The 22,270-nt window shown below is 34.1% G+C and overlaps 4 protein-coding genes across 4 annotated transcripts; 1 reads left to right on the top strand and 3 right to left on the bottom strand.

Moving 5' to 3' along the window:
• The first annotated feature begins 2,175 nt into the window (after positions 1–2,175).
• Positions 2,176–4,550, top strand: LOC111882557 (serine/threonine-protein kinase PCRK1). The gene is made up of 5 exons (XM_023878934.3): positions 2,176–2,360; positions 2,676–3,097; positions 3,314–3,574; positions 3,647–3,769; positions 3,888–4,550. Exons 2-5 carry the CDS (start codon positions 2,702–2,704, stop codon positions 4,425–4,427), a joined length of 1,320 nt encoding a protein of 439 aa, XP_023734702.1. The 5' UTR covers positions 2,176–2,360; positions 2,676–2,701; the 3' UTR covers positions 4,428–4,550.
• Positions 4,551–10,157: 5,607 nt separating this feature from the next.
• On the bottom strand, positions 10,158–13,015 carry LOC111882540 (OVARIAN TUMOR DOMAIN-containing deubiquitinating enzyme 9). Its single transcript, XM_023878916.3, has 10 exons — positions 12,782–13,015; positions 12,412–12,595; positions 11,589–12,226; positions 11,422–11,495; positions 11,283–11,337; positions 11,033–11,181; positions 10,903–10,951; positions 10,732–10,816; positions 10,604–10,660; positions 10,158–10,469 (listed from the first exon to the last, which is right to left on the bottom strand). The coding sequence occupies exons 3-10, from the start codon at positions 12,123–12,125 to the stop codon at positions 10,414–10,416; spliced, it is 1,062 nt and encodes a 353-aa protein (XP_023734684.1). The 5' UTR covers positions 12,126–12,226; positions 12,412–12,595; positions 12,782–13,015; the 3' UTR covers positions 10,158–10,413.
• A 2,467-nt stretch (positions 13,016–15,482) lies between these two features.
• LOC111882513 (pumilio homolog 4) lies at positions 15,483–19,183 on the bottom strand. Its single transcript, XM_023878875.3, has 9 exons — positions 18,455–19,183; positions 17,829–18,378; positions 17,592–17,733; positions 17,411–17,518; positions 17,121–17,333; positions 16,930–17,037; positions 16,641–16,835; positions 16,363–16,537; positions 15,483–16,263 (listed from the first exon to the last, which is right to left on the bottom strand). Exons 1-9 carry the CDS (start codon positions 19,113–19,115, stop codon positions 16,229–16,231), a joined length of 2,187 nt encoding a protein of 728 aa, XP_023734643.3. The 5' UTR covers positions 19,116–19,183; the 3' UTR covers positions 15,483–16,228.
• LOC128132115 (pumilio homolog 4-like) lies at positions 19,178–20,103 on the bottom strand. The gene has a single exon (XM_052768159.1). The coding sequence runs from the start codon at positions 19,983–19,985 to the stop codon at positions 19,221–19,223; it is 765 nt and encodes a 254-aa protein (XP_052624119.1). The 5' UTR covers positions 19,986–20,103; the 3' UTR covers positions 19,178–19,220.
• Positions 20,104–22,270: the final 2,167 nt, after the last annotated feature.

Below are 22,270 nucleotides of genomic sequence, written 5' to 3'. Positions count from 1 at the left end.
AAACCTAGAAATCAAGATGTACAATGTACAAATTTTAACGATAGATTGACACATCTATTGAACTTCAACTGATAAAGCTCGAAACTTTCGAAGAATCCCAACTATTGACGATGAACTAAACGACCAACGATCGAAAATGCATTAACAACTAATCTAATGATCTAATTCACCGCTGAACAAAACCCATGCGAAACTAATCATACCAAACTATGAAGTTGATTTACCGATCAACAACTGCCCAACCTAGACTATAGATATCGATCTATACAACGAGCTGTTAAATCCCCCAACAACCAATTCTCAACTTGATCTAACCAAACACCTCTCAATCTGTACATCGGCATTCCCAAAAGGAACCATTGGCTACAACGATCTCCCTGACCAACAACTTCTTGTAGCGAAGACAACTCATGCATTCTTGAGCACATACATCTGATGGCAACTTACTTTGCACCCCCGACTTGACCAAATCTTGAACCAAAGTCTCGCATACCCAAACCATAGATTCCTATGACCCATTATTCTGAAACCAAATCTCTGAACATACTGATGATCTTTCAAGAAAAATACCAGTTCTCCACTACTAGGGTTCGAACTACCACCAACTGACATTGCAAACCGACTAAAACTCAAATCGGCTCAACCAGATACATAGCATTCCTGCTCCATGGAATGTATAATACAACGCAAGACGATATCCCAGATAAAGACCAAGCAAACTCAAAAAGATTTCGAATCTCAGATAGAGACCTTGGAAACCTCCCAATCATAACCGCCTCTAGCATCAAGAATCCCATGCAGACGCACAAACAATAATTTTGGTAGTCCATTCATAACACCGACTTCCTATCTAGAAACAAATGTACTACCACACTCTCCGCCTGCAAATCCCTATCCATCAATTTATCATGAGGATCATTGATAAATATAAGAGGCAACGTTCTCATAGTCGAGATACATCAGAGACAACAAAAGTTGTCGTTCTCAATTCACATTCCTTGATCACTTGGAACAATCAACTAGCATCATATCTAACCAAATTCAAAAGAAGCAGACCCTTGATCCCATCTCAAGGCAACCATACGACAAGAATCCTCTTATGCATTCCATTACTGCCATACTTGCCGCTAACAAACCGCAACCAACTAGCCCCATGTTGGGTCTATATCCCAACTCTGAAAAACTTATGTCTAATCTTCCTTTCCTCCGAATACGGAAAGCTGAACGACATAACACCCATAGAAGATAGTGACATATTAATCCGTCTGGCAATCACCCAACTTCTGGCTGCAACCCTTGAGTCGATCATCACAATCGCTTCCTTCTTGAGTCCTACGAATCAATTGGAACTACCTCAAACAAGGCCCTTGGGTCTTCGAAATCAACTAACTCACTTATGTCTGCACCATTCAATCCCAATCTATCAATGCCACTAAGGCCCAAACAATCACCAGACCCATCCACGGCCTGAACAACCACAACCGACAAATCGAATAAGACGGAAACACTTGTAATGAACCATGGTGCCAAACCATACAATTTACCCTCAATCAGCTCCTTAGAATCCCCAAAATTTTCCTCGATTCAAGTACAGATCCTATATTTTCAGTAGTACAGGCCCAATACTACCTTCCACACCTACCCGTACGTTCCTCTAGGATCGTTCCGGATCCTCTAAGTAACTACTCATGTCCTACTACCGTCCGGTCCAATCATTTATACCCTCTCTCAAACGAATATACAACACTAAATAGTGCACCCATTCCTCTAAGACACTTTCTAGGCTTGTTTAGGATTCCCACCTCACCCTGCTAGTAGCTGCTGAAAACCCCCTACTAATATCAGTTAACTATTTCATGAATATAATTACACGCAACAAAACTTAAATAATATTTCGAATAAAAAAACCTAACCCTACAACAATTGAACTCAGTTACTCAGGCAATAATTGCGCAATAGGAGCAAATAAATCACTCTAAAATTCTTAAATAAGCAATTTTGATATGTATAATCATTAATTAATTATTAAAGATCTATATTTTGTTTGTGATTTGAGCTTACACCGCCACCGGTGAGGAAAGAAGAAAAGGGTAAATTAATTTAAAAAATAAAAACGTCACTATTCTCCCCTATTTCCCTCCATATATTCATGCTCTGCATCACCATCATCTATCTGTGGGGGTTTCATTGGGTGATAAGACGATGTGTTTGGTAAGCTAAATTCTAGCTGCCTATCCTTGTAATCACTTTATCAATTTCCCCCTTTCTATTCCATAACATCTGGGTTTCCTTCTTCAAATCTCTCCTTAAATTAGGGTTTTTCCAATAGTTCCTGATTTCTCTCAAAAATTCACTGCAAGGTATTTCTTCATGTTCTTTCTATTAATTATCTTGTATGTTGTTCATAAGTTGATTGCACTTACTGATTTTAGTGGAAATCGGTTGTGATCTTCATAATAGGTACATGTGGTCTGGTCTCCTGTGAATTATTGATTTTAGTCGATGATTTGAAGAACTCAAAACACCGTCCAATACCAAATTAGACGTTTTTTCTTTGTTAATATAGAACGGAGAAAGCTCGTTTAATTTGGGAAAGATAGATAGTTTATAACCGTTCAAGTTATATGATCCATGGATCAAATCCTAATTCCCCAAAACATTTTTTTTTTTGTTAGGAAATCTATTGTTTAATGGGTGGTGAATGATGAAGGCTATGAAGTGTTTCTCCTTCTCCAATGGTGAACCGAAGTGCACAAAGTCAGGTACGGGTCAATCCTCCATATCGTTGTGGAATGGTGAAGAAGGGAGAAAATCAGGGTCCGAGTTTACGTCAATGGATATATCTGATATTAGCAGAGAGTCATCCACAAGGGTTTCATTCACAAGTTTGACTCAAAACCCAAGTGGGAAGAGTCACAATAATCTCCGGGAATTTGAAGTTGGTGAGCTGAAAACAGCCACAAAGAACTTTAGCCGGGCCCTCATGATTGGTGAAGGTGGGTTTGGTGGTGTGTATCGGGGTGTATTACGAAATCCTAACGATTCTGGTCACAAGATTGATGTAGCTATCAAACAACTTAGCAGAAGGGGATTGCAGGTTCAGTTTCTTCATCTTTCATCTTCTTCTATTATCATCAACACATGAACATCTTTTTGAGTAGTTGAAGCTTGCGTAGCTTTTAGTAGTCAAATATTGTTGTACTGCGTTTGGACAATTCAGTAATCCCTTGTAACAAACGCAAACGCAAACGTAACTCAAGATGGAAACATGATATTGATTGAGGGTTTAACCCCATTTTGATTAATTTTTCAGGGTCACAAGGAATGGGTGACGGAGGTGAATGTTCTTGGGTTCGTTGACCATCCAAACTTGGTCAAACTTGTGGGGTATTGTGCTGAAGACGATGAAAGAGGGATCCAACGTCTTCTTGTGTACGAATATATGCCTAATCGGAGCGTTCTAGATCATTTGTGTAACAGGTTTCAGAAGCCTCTTCCATGGTCAACTAGACTCAAAATCGCGCAAGATGCTGCTCGAGGCTTAGTTTATCTCCATGAAGGAATGGAATATCAGGTAGCCCACCCCAGTTTCATTAATTTTGTGGATCATATTAATACCATGTTACTGATTCATTCATGCTGGTAGATAATCTTCCGAGATTTCAAATCTTCAAATATTCTCTTGGATGAGAATTGGAACGCAAAGCTATCGGATTTCGGGCTGGCCCGGCTCGGCCCATCGGACGGGATAAGCCATGTTTCAACAGCAGTATGTTTAAAATCCTCATATCGTTCACCTTTTTCTACTCGGGTCGGGTCGGGTTAACACAACTCAAGTACCTGTTCTAACCCTAATTTTGAATTTTGTGATAATTTATTCGACACAGGTAGTCGGAACGGTTGGATACGCAGCTCCAGAATACGTTCAAACAGGACGTCTAACATACAAAAGTGACGTATGGAGCTACGGGATCTTTCTATACGAGCTCATCACCGGCCGCCGGCCGATGGACCGGAACAAACCGAAAAACGAGCAAAAGCTGTTGGAATGGGTGAGGCCGTATCTGTCTCGTGACCTGAGCAAATTCGAGCGGATTCTAGACCCTCGGCTTGCCGGAAATTACTCGGTGAAGTCGGCACAGAAGCTAGCCGGCGTCGCCAACAAATGCTTGCATCGGCAACCAAGGATGCGACCTAAAATGAGCCAAGTGTTGGAGGTTTTGAACAAGATCGTGGAAGATGCGAGCGTTGAGAGTTTGGAAGTGGAGGAGGAGTCGCCGTTGTCGACGCCGATTAATGGTGTTTTTGAGAGATCGATAAGGGATGGATTGAAGAGAAGACTTTTGGATCCGATTGTTGGAGCTGGTGAAAATAATAAATGGTTGGTTTGTTTGAAAGGGAGTCCTAAAGTCGTGAGCACTAATTAGTTAGTTACGTTAAATTACATATGAAATTTGTATAGCAAAAAAAACTATCCAAAGTCATATTTTGATATGAACGATTTTAGTTTTAAGAATCATTTGAATGATAAAGGCTGATCAAGTTTCATATATCTTAGTAGACTTGTTTGTATCACCCAAAAAATATGCCAACAGGGGAAACTAATGGTGCAACATTGTCAACCATAAGATTTGGACGCTATTGAATTTAATCCGTTAAAATATTTTTTTATTTCATTTTCATTTTAATATAACTTGTGTGTTGTGTCGACGTGAAGGCGTATTACAATTTACAAAGCCACAAGTCAACTTCATTTGAGATGCTATATTACCAAGTCTATGCCGTCCGTCTATATATAACTCTTATTATTAAAATCGATTGAACCTATTTTCAAAGATTTTATTATAATTTACTTAAAGTTTTACACTATTTTTCATACAACATAATAAATTGAGTAAATTACACGAATGATCCTTATGGTGTAGGGTAATTTGCGTGTTTAGTCCCTAACTTATTTTTTTAACTCGTAAGGTCACTACTGTTTGTTTTTGTTACACGTTTGGTCCCTGTCTTACCTAAAATGACTATTTTTCCCTTGATTTTTTAATTTTATTTAAATAAACACTCCCCTAACCCCACCCATCTAACCTTATCTTGCCTATCACCATTTTTCTCTATTTAAATAATAGTTTTTTTAGGTAAGACAGGGACCAAAAGCGTAACAAAAACAACCAGTAAGGACCTTTCGAGTTAAAAAAAATAAGTTAGGGACCAAGAGCGTAACAAAAAAAAAACAGTAAGGACCTTCCGAGTTAAAAAAATAAGTTAGGGACCAAGCACACAAATTACCCCAAACCATAGGGACCATTCTTGTAATTTACTCTAATAAATTTAAAAAGCACACAAAGTTAGGAATGACAATTTATGACACGACATAATAAAAATAAACAACATGCAACGATATTAGGACACTTCGAATTCGTGTTTAGTGTAAAGAACACGATGTCGTGTTGTGTCATGTTTGTGTTTAAAACTCGACACAAGATTGACACGATTTAACATTTGTTTGTCGTGTTAAGTATTAATTAAATAAACTAATTGTTATTTTACTTATCTTTGTCGTTTACTGTCGTGTTTGTTATTATTTAATGGGTAAATGACACAAAAAACACTATTTTTACACAGAAATTCGATTTTGACACCGTGTTATTTTTTGTGTCAATTTTGACACTGTGTTTTCCAATTCGTTACAATTCTGACCACTTGACCGGTTAACCAAGTTACATGCTGACGTGGCATGATGACGTGTCAGTTTTGATGACGTGGCATACTGACATGATATGCTGACGTGTCAAAATTGATTTTTTTTCCACAAAAAACACTAAGTTTTCACTTTTTTTTGATTTTGACACTAAGTTTAATTTTTTATTTCAATTTTGACACTATGTTTTTTTTGTTCCAATCGAACATCATTTATCGAATTTTGTTCAATTTTGTCTATTTTTCATTTGAAACCGTATAAATATATTTTTTTTATTACATTTTTTTTTGTTTAAAAACCACATTTTTATTGAAATACAAGGTGTTTTTTTTTCTTACATTCAAAGCATTAGTTATATCATGAGAATCAAACTAACCATAAGCTTCTAATAAGATGTAAAAATTTGATGGGTTGCAAACTTGATATCCAAATTTTGATCAACTACACGCCTATAAACCTTCAAACACATTTTAAAGTTGCATATTAATATAAAATACAATTTTTATATAGCTAATACATATTTATACATAAAAATATGGTTTGAGTGTAAAAAAAATGTATTTATACAAAACTATGGTTTTTAAATGAAAAAAAAACATATTTATATGGTTTAAATGTATTAAAAAAATATTTATACGGTTTCAAATAGAAAATTGTCAACATTGAACAAAATTGGAAAAAATGATGTTCGATTTGGAACAAAAAAACATAGTGTCAAAGTTGAAAGAAAAAATTAAACGTAGTGTCAAAATCGAAAAAAAATGAAAACTTAGTGTTTTTTGTGAGAAAAAAATTCAATTTTGACACGTCAGCATATCATGTCAGCATGCCACGTCATCAAAACTGACACGTCATCATGCCACGTCAGCATGCAACCTGGTTAACCGGTCAAGTGGTCAGAATTGTAACAAATTGAAAAACACAGTGTCAAAATTGACACAAAAAAAAACACAGTGTCAAAATCGAATTTCTGTGTAAAAAGAGTGTTTTTTGTGTCATTTACCCTTATTTAATTGGTTCGTTTTCGTGTTGGTTAAAAAAACATGACATCGTGTTGTGTCGTGTATGCGTTAAATAAAACCATGACGTGTTGTGTCAGACAACTTTCTTAACAATGTCGTTTTAACCCAACAAAGTTTTCATCTTTGTTTAAAAAGGTCACCCAATTATTATTTTTGCACTTTAAGGAATGAAGTAGATTTTCGTTGATTTAAAACGTCATTATTGAAGAACCGAAACTTTTGGAATATTTATATTGTAGAATGTTATTTTGACGCCAAGGATATTTTGGTACTTTTGAAGAAATTTAGACTTGTGAAATGTTTTGGATGTGTTTTATGCATTTATCTTGTGTTTTGAAGCTATATGAATGTGATATTTTGATTAAGAATGGAATAATATTGATAAATGCAAGTTTGGAAAGGAATAACATTGAAAAAGGAATGGAACGGTTGTTTCCAGCCTCACCACGACGCGGTGAGATGCTTACCGCGAGGCGGTGGTTTGGTGTTTACTCCGTCGTAAGTCGTAGGCAACATACTTTGGTTCCACGATGTGGTGTATGGGTGCTACGACATGGTGATCAAAGTATGTTGCTATGAAGAATAGTCACCATGGCGTGGCAAAAGGTTAGCTGCGAGTTCATTTAAGACAACGTGACCTGGTGAAGGCCTCGACATGACGCGGTTTCAAGCATGATTAAATTCCGAGTTGGAGCTTATTTGTTCAAAAAGCGTACACCCAAACCCTAGAGAGAGGAGGTTCGATGATCTTGAGTTCTAAAAGGCATCAAAGGCCGATTTAACTTGCTTTGGACTAGGTAAGTGCATCTCAAACTCCTCATGTAGTTACTTTCTCCATTTTTCTAGTTTATGGAGCTTTAATGGTGATTTTCGAGTTTGAGCTTGATGTGTGAAATTTGCCTTGATTAACTTGTTGTTTAGGTATGATTAAGTGTTTGGAAGCTTAATCCATGAATTGTATGAAATTATAATGGTTAAATTCCATAATTTGATTCTAGGCTTTGAAACCCTAGAAATGAGAATGATGAAGAAATGTTCATATGTTATAATCTAGCTAGGTTAAGTGTTCATTAGCTTGATTGGAGTGTTTTGGCAAGTATTTGGACAAGAGATAGTCAAGCTAGGTTTTTTTTGTCTAAAATACGAGGTTTTTTTTATTTTTATTTTTATTTTTTATTTTTTATTTTTATTTTTATTTTAAGGCTTAAATCGCTAGTAATGACTTAATGGATTAAGACACGTGTAAGAGGCTTAATGTATGTAAATGTGATAGGTTGTGGCAAGGAAGGAATTAGAGCCTCTCAACGAAAGCGTTAGAGAAGTTGGAAGTAGGTTGCTATTCCACAACAAAAGGTGAGTTATGCTTCTCTTTTGGAGTATGGTTATGTGATATAGAGCATGTACAAGCATGCAAATGTATGGATGTAATTATTGAGTACATCACTCTTAGATTGTGTTATGATAAATAACTTGTGTTATGTTTTATGATGTGTATGCACATGCATGCAAAGAGTTAGATTAAGGAATCCATATGAAAGATTGTGCTATGATAAATAATGTGTTATGTTTTATGATGTGTATGCACATGCATGCAAAGAGTTAGATTAAGGGATCCCTAGAAAATATTGTACTTAGAGTCTTACACGGAAACAAAGATAATGATAACCGACTATTTGTCACATAATACATGTGTAGATGTTTGTTTACTTATGTGACAAGCTAGACATGTGTTATATTATTCTGTTGTATGTATATTATGTATAACTCACCAAACTTATAGTCTGACGTATATTGTTTCTATGTGTTTACAGGTTCAAGTAGCAAGATATAGATGTTGAGGACTTGAAGCATCAAGGACATCATATTAGACTTTTGTTTCATGTTTATATTTGGTTGCCTTAGTTATGACTAAGATATGAATTGGTAACACCCATTGATGTTTTTCTGGAAATGCTTTTTAAAGATTTTTGAAACCCTGTTTTTTGATATCATGCATGTAAACTCTTATATTTTTCCCAGAAATTAAATGTTAAATGTTTATGTAAATTACAGGTTGTTATATAAATAGTTTGATGGCTTATTAAAGTAATATCATCTAATATACACATGACCTTTACAACGCCTCACCCCACATAAACCCAACAAAAAAAAATGAAAAGTGAGCACTATCAGAAAGATAAGATTCTGGTGCATGCTTGATCAGATGAGTTTTGTTTATTTAGATTGTTCATGTTTTAGAGATCCAAATCATCTAGAGGCACAAAACGACTCATAATAGAAATGTATACGGTAGATTTACAACATTACTGTTATGATAGAGAATCAAAATATAAGACAGTTGACGGAACGCATCAATTTATACCCATGCAAATCGTGTTCATAACTTAAGCCATGCACAAACAATTTCCCTATTTGAAGCCATGCATGCAATCTCATAACCTAATTTCTCTCTCCCATCATCAGAACCCAAAATAAAAACCATACCTTAATTAAAAAAAAAGCCCACACGATCAAGCATACATCATAATATTGTCTCTCCTATATCACCCACAATTTAATTCATGCAAAAAAAAAAAAAAAAAAAAAACCCTACAATAGCTCCCCTAACCCCGTACAATACCACCGACCAATTATAATTAAAATCAAGCCACTATTAAACCTCATCGGGTCCTTCAGGATAATCAGACTAGTAAGGTCGACAAGAAGCGGTGCGTGATTAAAACCTCCACTACCACACCCCACGTAAAGTCGTAAATCCTATGTTCCATCTTTTATCAAAAAATATTATTTGCATATACACATGACCTTTAACATCTCAAAACAGAAATATAGTTACGTACCAAACATCCAACAAACGGTTTTTGGTGTTGGATATAACCATTTAACGATACCATGCTGGGAAAAATGTTCTTTTTGAACCTTTTTTTTGGTCATTCACTAAAATTAGAAAAGTGGTAGGTTTTTTTGTGGGTTGATTTCATGAAAGACCCATAAGTTTGACGACTTTCAAGTTTAAACCATAACTTTTTGAATAAAAAAAAACCCTACAACTTTCCCCAACTTTATATTTATATAAGTTAAGCTGCAAATCAGATAATCGAGCAAAATGTTGTAGGGTTTAATTAACCTATATTTTCATATCAGGCTATTTGAATCATGTTTAATATCCATCATCACTTATACTAATGAAGTATTTGAGATATTAAATTGTTACCTAAACATCTAAAATTCTTAACCATATGCCAAGTAAACACTGCATCTATTGCCACATATTGCATTTTCACATAATACATAATACAACTTTTTCATACATTCAATGCATTTATATTAACTTTTAATTGAAGTCTAATTTTTAATATAAATAACTTTAAATCTAAGGTATTGATTTCAATCCACTCTTTCATGAATAAAACAAGTGGCTAATAGTATCCCAATTCAAAAAAACTCAAAAGATAAAAGTGGTATTGACATGAAACACTTTGAGTTTTCCTATGTTCTGCAGAATCTAGTATACTAGTACTAAATGCTAACTCAATAAGGTAGAAAAAGCCCATACATAAGTAAAAAGAATGGGAAACAACTGAAAATAATTGAAATATGTACTATGTATCGTGATCCTAGAACTCGTATGTTAAAACTTTCTATACAATGAAAAAGAAAAGTAGTTCACCTGTTACACCCAAATGTCATTCAACCCCCAAGCATCCACCATTTCTTCTTCTTACTCTGTTCCATGCTCGGTAGCTCTGTTTAACATTTTAAATACTTGAGAATGTCTCATTTCCCACAAATTGTATATATATATATATATATATATATATATATATATATATATATATATATTCTTTACTAATTTCTAAATGTGGATTATGTAATTTACCTCCTTCTGGATAAATTGAATTGTAATGCACCTCAGCCCAAAAGCTCAAGAAGATAACTGCACATAATCCATACCACACACCATTTAGCAAAAAGACTCAAGTATGAAAAAATATTCCACACACTTACTTCGATTTGATTTTTGAGCACATGGTAAAATCTCAATATAACAAGTATCCTTAAACGAAGTTAACACAAATATCTTCACTCCAAACTGCAATTACAAATGACCCATGTTAAGTCACATGTCAAGGGACTACACACACACACAAAAAAATAAATAAATAAATAAATAAATACCGCATCTGCTGCAGCCTGCAATGTGACATGATCACCCCATTCACCAGCCCTGTAACAGTAGTTTTGCTTCAACATTAGAAACAAAAAAGGGTTTAAAAAGTTAAAATACAAAATTGAGTTTATAATGTACGTGCTGATTTTCTTCAAGTAATCATCATAAGCCATGGGAACATAAGCTGCATATAATTCTGGATAAAACTTGAGCTGATGAACAACTTGTTCTCTCACAAGCTTGTGGTGCTCACTTGATCGGTAGATTTGATCAGACAAGGCGCGAAACTAAACAAGAAATGAGTTTAGGGTTTTATAAATAATCAAAGAAAAAAGTGACATTAAATAGTATCAAAAAAACATGAGCTACAACTCTACAAAGTACAAACCTGGCAGTTACCATCCCCTGAAACTTTTAGTTCAACTAAATCATAGAGCTCCAATCTAGAAATAGAACACATATCATCATCATAATCATATATCAATAACTAAAAACTTAATTAAATTTAAGAGTATAAGAGAAATGACCTGTTCATTAGCCTTTGATGATCTGATGTTGCTTCATCAGCAGAGGGTACTTCTCCATTTACTTTAGGGACATGCTGCATACACCATGTTAAAAACAAACATCCCACCAACTTTAAGACTTGAAAAGAATTATGCAATTGACATTTGTGACCTAAAAGTAAACTTACACGAATAGGAACCATTTGATTTATTCTCTTTCCTACTTCACCATCAAGAGTTGACTCATCTGCCATCTCAGGGGAACATGATTGATCTTCATCATCACCTGATCTTTCTTCGGTGCTGAACAAAGAATTGCTTGTTCCCATTTCATTTGCATAGTCTTGATCTTGTCTGCTCTCAGTAGTAAAATTATCATGTCTTTGTGAAGGGGAAACCCAATCTTGAGCAAGCACGGATTCTTTTTGTTGATTGTTACCAGACGATCCATGATTTTCCTCCAGTGCAAGTCGTGATAGTTCTTCTTGTAAAGCTTGAGCAATCATCTCATCATTCTCAACATAATTTGATATCTCATCATTCTCAACATTGACATAATTTGGCACACAGTAACCTTCGCTCACATACTCAACACTAGATATATCCTTGTCATAATGAGTAAAAACTGCTGGTGATCCACCATTAGTTACAGAACAAACTTCCATCAGGTGATGAAGACCCCATCTAACAACATCAGGATCTTGTTCCTGGAAAGTCATCTTCATGTAAAGATTTGAACAAATTGTTGGCGTTCTGAAACCAACAAAAATCAAGCCTTCCTATTTGCTAATCTGCTTCTTCCGGTGACTGTTAACTGCTTCTCCAGCTAGACCAAAGGGTAGATGAGTCAAGCGACAGAGATAAATAGGTGGGTGGTATTATCACATATCATTTCATAGTCGATAACAATCTCTCTTAAAAAAGGTAGACGTATAATATCATTGAAGCCATTCTCTTATGTATCATAATCATTTTCAGAAGGAAGAGTGTCCATTCATCGGTTTCACATACCTGTTCTAACCAATCACGTAAAGTGAATGAAGGAAAAGCATGGCGGCATGAAGGGAAAGCTGAAACGTTTAAAAAGGGTAAACTGTTGCTGTGAAATTATTCTCTCCTTCTTTTACTTTAAAGTTGATCTGAATCCAGGTAATTTGTAGAAAAACACCAAACCCTAGCCCTAGTCGGAACCTTCCTACAAAATCCAAACAAACAAATTCAATACAAGAACACAGGAAGCGGAGCAAGTACACCTAACCTAACATTCAGCCCTACACATTCGAGTTTCAAACTGATTGCCGCGTGTAGCAATACAAATACAGATTAAGACTCAATTAGCCTTATGAATTATGATGAATAATTAAAAAGCGGAAGAAAATACCTTCATACTATAATCGATGAAACATGAACAGAGGAAATCCGGATAGTGGTGTGAAGGCGCCACCGTTGAATATGAAATTATAAATAAATGCGGCGGAACACCGTCAATCAAATCGGCGGCATTCCCGAATATCAGTTACGCGGGTGGGGCCGACCATTTGAGCAAACGAGGAAAGGATGCTTAAACGGAACTGTTACCGGTGAGTGATTACGTGGCGGTAACGTTCACGGCAATTGGCTTTGGGTTGTTGAGATGTGACGGTAACGCCGTAACTAATACCTTAATGGTGTGGTGCTTTTGGTTTATGGTAACCGGCCCAAGTCAAAACTTGTCCCACTTCTCAAATTTATTTGATTGGGCTCCTTTGCCTTGTACAAATACACAAACCACAAATTATAAACTTCAATACTTTTCTTACGTTGATTGGGAAAACTTAAATTTGTAAGTTTTACCAATTTGTTATAATGTTATTAAAAAAAATATCTATCCATTTAATATATTTTAAAATTAGGATTTTCTAACATATCTCCTAAGGGCACATATAAAAATCATTAATTAATAATAAATAGTACCATAATTAAATATGAAATACATCCTCCCTAATAAATGAAAATAATTTTGTCACATGTCATTTTTCATTAACTTGGACACATGTTATTTTCTTGATATTTTTGAATAAATGTTTTTTTCCATTTGTCATTTTCTCATTTTTTTTTTATCTTTTTTTAGTTAACACATCATATTTATACATCAATTAATAACTGCCTTAATTGAGAATAACCAATAAATTACAATATTGCACCTCATATAATATTTAAAATGTTTCCTTTTAAGTTCAAATTTTTAAATTTAAATTTCAAATTTAAATAATTTTTTTTAAACCTTCGTATTTAATTTTTTATTTTATCAAACTCGTATAACATACGAGTCTCACAACTAGTTAATTATAAAGAATATTACCATAATTAAATGTAAAATGTATTAATAAAAGAAATTAAATATCCTCCTACATTTTATTCATACCAATCCTCCTATCCATTTAAACAATTACATGTGTCATATTAGTATCCTAAAATATCATTAAATCTCATTAAATGAACATTAAATGGTATATATGTCACCATTTTATTGGGTAGGAGGATATGTAGGAACAAAAAGTAAGAGGATATTTAATTTCTTATATGTGCCATTAGGGCACATATTAGAAAAGGGTTGTGATATCTCCACTGTAGGTTTTTATACTTCCACCAAAAAATTTGATTATTGACAATTATACCATTGATTGTATTTTCATAAATATTCTGAACGGTTTCCTACTTCTTCCTCCCACGATGCTACTTGTTCGATGGTCGTCGAAGTGTGTTTCTCCATGCCACTGGTATGATAAATGATAGTGATCTCTCTCTCTCTCTCTCACTCACTCACTCACTCTCTCTCACACACACACACAACAAAACAAGATAACAAGGGCGAATTGAACAAGCTTGGTCCGGAAATTGCCATGTGAGAGTTTTGTAAGCTTTTGTCATACCTGCAATGCAATTAGCATCTAGAAGAAGACGCTGATGTTATCCCCAATTTTCGATTTCTAAAGTATTAATTTATTTAAGACCCAAAAAAACCTGAAAAAAAACACCCAAAATTATATTCGTGTACTAAAAAGCATACAAAAAACCTCATATAAGGTTTTCTTCTTCTTGTGGCCACATCATGTGGTTTCTGTAAATTGGGCAAGTGTTGTTACCCCGAATTGCGAATTGCTAGTTTTTCCAGAAATCTTCAATCATAGTTTACAATTCAACTGTGAAATTAATTGCTAGAACAGGGAAAATGATGAAGTTCACAAGAGGCATTTGTAGAGAGAAACTGATTAGACAACTCGTTACATTGTTATCATTTGAAACAAATTTTCAAAAGCAAAGTATTCATTTGATTGCCCATTCACTTACCTGTGGGAGCACAGAATGACAGAAGGAGGAAGATCTGTTGGTCTTGCATTTTTTTTAGAAACAAAGAAACTTTCTCTCTTAATTATCTATAAATTGAAATTAGGGGTATAATGGTCATTACAATATTTTTTCAGTGGAAGTATAAAAATCATCCGTGGAAATATCATTACCCATTAGAAAATTCCTTTAAAATTTTACAGAATTAGTATTTTTTTTCCATTTTTTTTTAATTTTTAGTTTTTTCTTAATGATTTTTTTATTTTAAATATCCGATTTTTCTTGCCTTTTCTTTTATTTCACATTTTTACTGTTTTTTTAATATTTTTTTAAATAACAGTTTTTATTCACCTTTTTTTACCGTTTTATTTTTAATAACAATATTTTTTAAATATCTGTTTTTCTTATACAAACCTTTGAACATCAAATTTTAGCCATCATAAATTAAAACTACCATTACGCATAGGGGTGTTATTTGGTTCGGTTTTATTTTAAATCTAACCATAACCAAACCAAATAAAGTCCGGTTTAATCGGTTTTGGTATATTCGGTTACGTTTATTCAGTTTGGTTTACCGGTTAAACCAAATAAAATTTCAAACGAATAAATAAATATTAATCTACAAAAAAAACACACAAAACTTTTACCAAATGAAAACAATTACACTAATACATAACATATTATATTCCACTTTCTTAATTTAACATGGTTCGCCAAATTTAACCAAAAGAAATTCTTTCACAAAGGAGCAAAACAAAAGCAAGCCCAAAAAACATAAGGTGCAACTTTTCTTCATTTCATTACAAGGACCCAAAAAACTTCCAAGTCTGCATAGCAGTGAGCTTCATGACAAAAATCTGCAATTCTATGTAAAAATAACAAAATTAGTAGTTAAAAACAACTAAAAACATGTCAAAACAGCCAAAAAAAAACAGCAATACTGATGCTGTAAAAAACTGCAATATTTGTGCTGTCAAAAACAGCAGCAAACACATGCTGTCAAAAAAAAAACAGTATAAAAAACTGCAATATTTGTGGTGTCAAAATAAAATACATGCTGTCAAAAAATAAAATAAAAACTGCAATATTTGTTCTGTCATACATATGCAAAATAGTATAGTGGTGCTTTTTAAAATATATAAGAAGAAGAAAGATGGGCACCCCCCACAAGTCCACAACCATGATGAAACAAAACATAAATTTTCCAAAAAATACCACTTCTTTCAGAATCAAAATCCAACACATTTACATAAAAACCAGGTCCTATACATACATAAACCTCATACATGTTTTCCCTTTTCAACTTTTCTACTAATCCCCATCTTCCGTCATTTACACTTGTCTCTTTACAACCCCCCCATCACAATAAATCAAAACCCCATCTACAACCCTCCCTCTCTCTCTCTCTCTATGTCCCCTATATTTGGTATTTACCATACCATTCATCATATTCACATGCATAGAGATCATCCTTCTTTATAGAAACTGGAATGTTTCACTTTCAAGATCTTGAGCTCGATGATGCAATGTGCTTTTCTGCAAATATATAAGCAAAATGAAAAATTCTTTCATGAGAAAAATATAATAAAACAAACAAAGAAATCTTGAATTAGAAACATGTTTCTAAATTCTCACCTCCTGAAGTGACTAGCTTTTCCACACGAGAGACAATGTGTTTACCAAACGTGTATCGTTTTAGAGCCGCCAAGTGGACTTTTATACGCGAGAGGATGAGTTCGCGTGTCTGGTCATCACAAGTTTCTAGAACCTTCTGGACAACGTAATTTCCAAAAGGATCTTTCATCATTGCCTATAGTTTTGTTTTGCATTACAACAAACTCAGTTACCAAAAAGACAATTAATGTGTTTTTTATTTTTACAAAAAAAAAAAAAAAAAAAAAAAAGTTGCTGACCTGTAATGGCTCGTTTTCATCAGTGGAACCAAGCATTTCGTTTACAAGAAGTTGGCGTTCATCTGGGCTTCCATAAGTTAAGCATTTCTCAACAACATTTGAAGCAAACTTTTGCAGACTCATCTTCACTGTTTCTCCTGCAATCTTGTTGATGATAGCTGATCGCTCATAGGGTTTACCATGTTGTAGGACATGCTAATTATAATCAAACAATAATATTATATCAATTAATTCAATCTCAAATCACAAAATAAAAACATATATATTCAAAAGGTGAGTGAGTGAGTACCTGAATAACATAATTTCCATATTGGTCTTGTGCTAGAGTACAAACCGAGTTCATGATTTCATCCATTACAGCTTGTGTATTTCGATCATCACAGTGCTCCAATACCCTCTGTTCATTTCACATATAAGAAGAAGAAGAAAAAATAGATAATGAAAGTTATTATTATTATTTTTTTTAAATATATGTTTTACCTGAATGACTCGACATCCATAAGGATGTGATGAAAGAGAAACAACTTGTCCAAAGAAAGAAGAAACTATAAACTGAACACGATCTTGAGGCACACATTCAATACATTTCTGGATTACATGATTACCATTCTGATCACGAACACATTTCATGATTGAACCATCAAGCTCAGCCACCATTTCTGTCTGTTGATCAACTTCAACAACCTCCAATGCCTGAGTATAAATCCATATGGGATGACTGATCTTTAAGAAAGATTATGTGCTTTTTGACAAATAAAAAAAAAATCTACCTTCTGAATAACTCTGCAACCATACATTTGAAGGCTAAGAGGCAAAACATGACCGATGAGTTGACCAGCTAACTCCCTTCTTTGACTTTTAGTCCCATGCTCAAAGAACTGAAAGTGTATGTACAAAATGTTTAAGTATACAACACTGAAAGAATTAGACATGAAAGGATGATGAATGTACTTTTTGTATGACATAATTCCCAAACACATCAGTCATCAAACTACGTGCATGAGGGACAATTTCGGGAAATATTATATTCTTTTCTTCAACTGTGGCCGATTCAAGCTTCTGCTGAATAAACCTGCTTCCATATTGATCGGTACTATAACATAAAAGGGGAAAAAAAAAGAACAGAGTCAATGATGCATAAATTATAATTTAATATGAATGAATAAGAGTAAGACTTGGTTTGCATACCTAAACTCAATCACATGATCAACAACATCAGAGAGTTCAAAAGACTTGTTTTTGTTGTTCTTGAGCTCATCCAACAATGAAGAAACATATCTTCTATCTAAGCTCATATCACCTTCCGGATTCCAAGATCCAGAAACTCCACCCACTGAATTTCTAAAAGCAGGAGCAAATTGTTGTGACAACTGTCTGGATCCAACTGATGAACGTGTAGAATTTTCAAGTAAGTTTCCTTGATATGGAATGCCATGATTATATGTGGGATTCCCATATAGATGATTTAAGCTTCCAGATCTTCCAAAAAGTGGTGAACTGTATTGTTGGTTATGTTGAGCAAGCAGTGCTTCAAGATACACTTTCTGAAGAGCCTGCATATCTTCATGGCCATGTGAAACAACAAAATTATTACATCCCAAAGGAAGATTAGCTGAGTGTGTGTTGACCATGCATTGACCATGTCGTGAACCCATGATTGATGAATGAAAGTTAGATACAGGTGGGTAGTTACATCGCCTCAAAAATTGCCCCTTTCCAGCTGTGTTTAAAGCTGAAGCTGAAAATACAAATTAAAGAATGTAAACAGTAATTAAAGGATTAAGTTTATGGATTTATAAAGTCTAACAAATTACCTGAAGCAAGGTGATTAATCGGAGCAGAGTATCTAGCAGGAATCTGACTAGATAAATCCATAAAGTTATCGACTTGATTACATATTCTGGAACTTTCTAAATTTGCAAATTCATACATGTTCCTGTGAGAATTTAGGTCAGCAGAAGAAGCTGCCCTTCTGTGAAAGTTAACTGGTCCATCAATGGCTGACTTTCCAACACTCAAGTCAGGTAAGTTTGCATTGTCCCTATGAAAATCATATTTCGAATGCATTCCAAGATTGTCTTTCCTTGAGTTATCAGCAACCTGATGCTGAAAACTTAGCCTCTGATCATTTATAGGATCAAGGTAACTAGATTGTGAATGATTATTATCTCCATCAGGAAGGCGAGTTTTTGAGAGATTTAAGCCAGATAAAGAAGATGCCACATCTGCAACCTCATTTACTGTATTTCCTCCTACAACGCATCTTTTACTCAGAGGAGGCATGCCAGGAGTAGGGGCTTTTCTGACCAATTGAGTTTCAGGTGTTCTACTTCTTGATAAAGATGAACCAACAGCAGGTGCAAAAGATTGTGGAACAGATGAATTCATGTTCTTAAATCTTGATGGATCTTGTGAAGTTTCTTTTTCATTACATAAACTTGATGAATGAGAATTAGATACACCTCTCATGTTCATAACATCACTGATTGCATTCTGGCTTGCAGGGCGAGAAATTCGATTGGATGAGGATGCAGGCTGTTCTAGTCCTTCCTGTAGAAGAAGACAAGAAAGTCATTCCAATTAAAAATTTATAATGTTGACATGAACATTTGTAGGATATGAATAATGTATATTCACCTGAAGAATATCTGCAAAGCTTTTTCTTCTACCACCCATTCCAGGAGCTGTTAAACCAATCAACCCATCACCTCTTTCAATCCATTCAGCAGAGTTTTTGTGGGGAAGATCAAGCTGATTCTTCCTCATTTCCATGAATTCAGATTCTGCATCCTTGTGTATACCTTGAAAACCAGGCTGCATTGAAAACAATGAAGAACTACCACTACCACTGCCACTACCACTACTACTACTACCAATATGATCAGTATGATCACTACTCACATTCTTCTTCCACCAATCCCTAGTTCCTTCAGAAGACGAGCCTCCTACCTGAAACCTTTGAGCAACTCTCCAATCCTCTTTAGACAGCAATGGAGGAGGGAGTCTTGGATTGAAGTTTCCATGTGCATAATAATATGCTAAATACATTGGGTGAGATCGAAGTTCTTCTTCTGTCAACACTCCTCCATTCCAATTGGTACTATTATTAATATTACTATTTCTGTTATCAATTTGCACAAGATCAGAGTCCCTAAATAAGCTTCCAACTGCACTTAAAGATCCCTCGACAGTTGGTGGAGCGCTGCCACTCCTATTCATATTCAGATCTCTTTGTTGATCACCGACCACCACCCTACTATCCCTTTGACTAAGTATCAATTCAAGCTCACTCTCTAAACTATTATCTGAATTTCCTGTTAAAGCTTTCATCATACCCTCTTCCATGTTATTCACATCCAAAAACCCTAATTTTCCAATGCCAACCAAATCAAGACAATTTACTACTCTAACACATCACACATGGCGTACCTATAAGCATTTATACAGATACAGAGTGATCCACCCTTCCCTAAAATGAATCAAAAGACAAAAGTTATACACGTATAGTCATATTCAAAGAGTAAATTCCATTCTCAGATAATCAATCAGGGGAGAATTAAAAACCAAATGTATAATACAAAAGAACACACTCATCGGCAATCACAAATTCCTACGAACATCCATGATTGCAAATAAATTTCGGAAAAATTACGGATATAAATGGGAGATGAAATGAAACTTACGGTTGTGTTTTTGTTAGGGTAGAACGTTGAATCAGGGTGCTGGATAAATCTCACGTGAATCAGATGTTCCTATGAATCTCACAAATCTAGGAAGGAGTTTGGAAACTCGTGAAGAATTAAAAAGTAAAAGTAAGAATAATGAATTAATGAAATGAAAAAGGCGAAGGAGGTGGAGATTTTTCGAAATTTCGTTAGAGATTCATTAATGTGAATTGTGTGTATGAAGAAGAGATTACTGAATTCCTATTCAAGAAAATTGGCGTTGGGTGATCATTTGACTTATAGGTTTACGTGCATGGGAGACCTGGGCATACTCTCCCTGTCTTCCATTAATGGCATTTTATTAATTTTTTTTATAGGTTTAAACAAATAATTTGTTTTTATTTAGAGAATTTATATGAAGGTTTATTTATGGTAACTCGAAAAATAATGGCAACTTAGTAATGATATATAGTGATAATTAATTAATATCGGAAATAGTGTTCAACGGGTGATAAGAAATTATAAATTTGTCATAAAAATTTAAAACTATAAACCCATGAGAATTCCTTGGCTTAAGTATTTATGTTACATAAAAGATCTATTTAAATATTTATAAATAACCGTTTAATATTTTTTTGTATATGACCTATGGATAAATAGTAAAAATTAAACATTTTATAAAAACATACCACAAAACTCAGGACCAGCTGCAAATATAGAATCAACTTCTAGCATTCAATCTTAAAACTTTCCGGTATTTATTGCTTTAGAATAATGAAGTTTCTCAATTTTGGAATAGTTTGTTTTAAGCAATTGTTATAAATAATTTTATTATTTAAAAAAGAACAAGATACATGCAACAAAAGTCCGACATAACTATTAGCACAAATTGCAACAAAGTCATTAAGTTAATCGAAATTTTAACATTGATTTTTTTCCTTCCAGTTAAGTCATTATATTTACAATTTTATTGTAATATCAACCGAATGCCAGGTTCTTTCTATTCTCCGGTGACCATTTTTCCAAAATTACACTAAAGTCACTAAGTTTACTAAAATTTCAATTTTGACACCGTGTTTTGTTTTTCTTAATTATGTCATTACATTTACAACTTTATTGCAATATCAATCAATTGATCGATTACCATCGATCTAGCAGGTTACCAAATAAATAACATGACAATTTTGTGATGTGAAAGCCATGTCGGATCTTATGTGGCAAGATTGAGTTCCAAATATAGGGTTTGCATCGAACCCAATTCCACATACCTCATTCTTTTTTTTTCTCCTTTTCTCGTGAGAGTATTTCTTCACAAATATTGTATAGAAGTCGATCCAATGGTTCAAATTCACGTAAAAGTTAGTGAAAAGGGTGTGCTCACCATTTCAGGGGATGTTATTGTTGTTTAGAAGCTTAAATTGTACCACAAGTAAATGAAGACCCATTACAAGGTCAATCCAGGAGATGCTTATTGAGTTTGTAAGTGAGTTTTAACCATTAGACCGACCTTCAAACGATATCTATGAAGAAATACTCTGACGAGAAGAGAAGAAAAAAAGGAGATATGTGAAATTGGGTTCGATGCAAACCCTATATTTGAAACTCAATCTTACTACATAAGATTCGACATGGCTTCTACATCACAATATTGTCATGTAATTTATTTGGTAACCTGCTAGATTGATGGCAACTAGTCAATTGGTTGACATTGCAACAAAATTGTAAATGTAATGACATAAATAAAAAAAACAAAACACAGTTTTAAAATCAAAATTTTGGTAACTTAATGACCTTATTGCAATTTAGGAAAAATAATTATCATGAGAACTAGTAATTCATTTGATATTGCAACAAAATTGTAAATATAATGACTTAATTGAGAGAAAAAAAAATACGATATCAAAATAAAAAATTTCAATTAACTTAATCACTTTATTGTAATTTTCCATAACTATTATGTGTATT

This window comes from Lactuca sativa, chromosome 2 (assembly GCF_002870075.4).
Source record: "Lactuca sativa cultivar Salinas chromosome 2, Lsat_Salinas_v11, whole genome shotgun sequence".
Lineage (NCBI taxonomy): Eukaryota > Viridiplantae > Streptophyta > Magnoliopsida > Asterales > Asteraceae > Lactuca > Lactuca sativa.
This window is presented reverse-complemented; position numbering and strand designations above follow the sequence as displayed.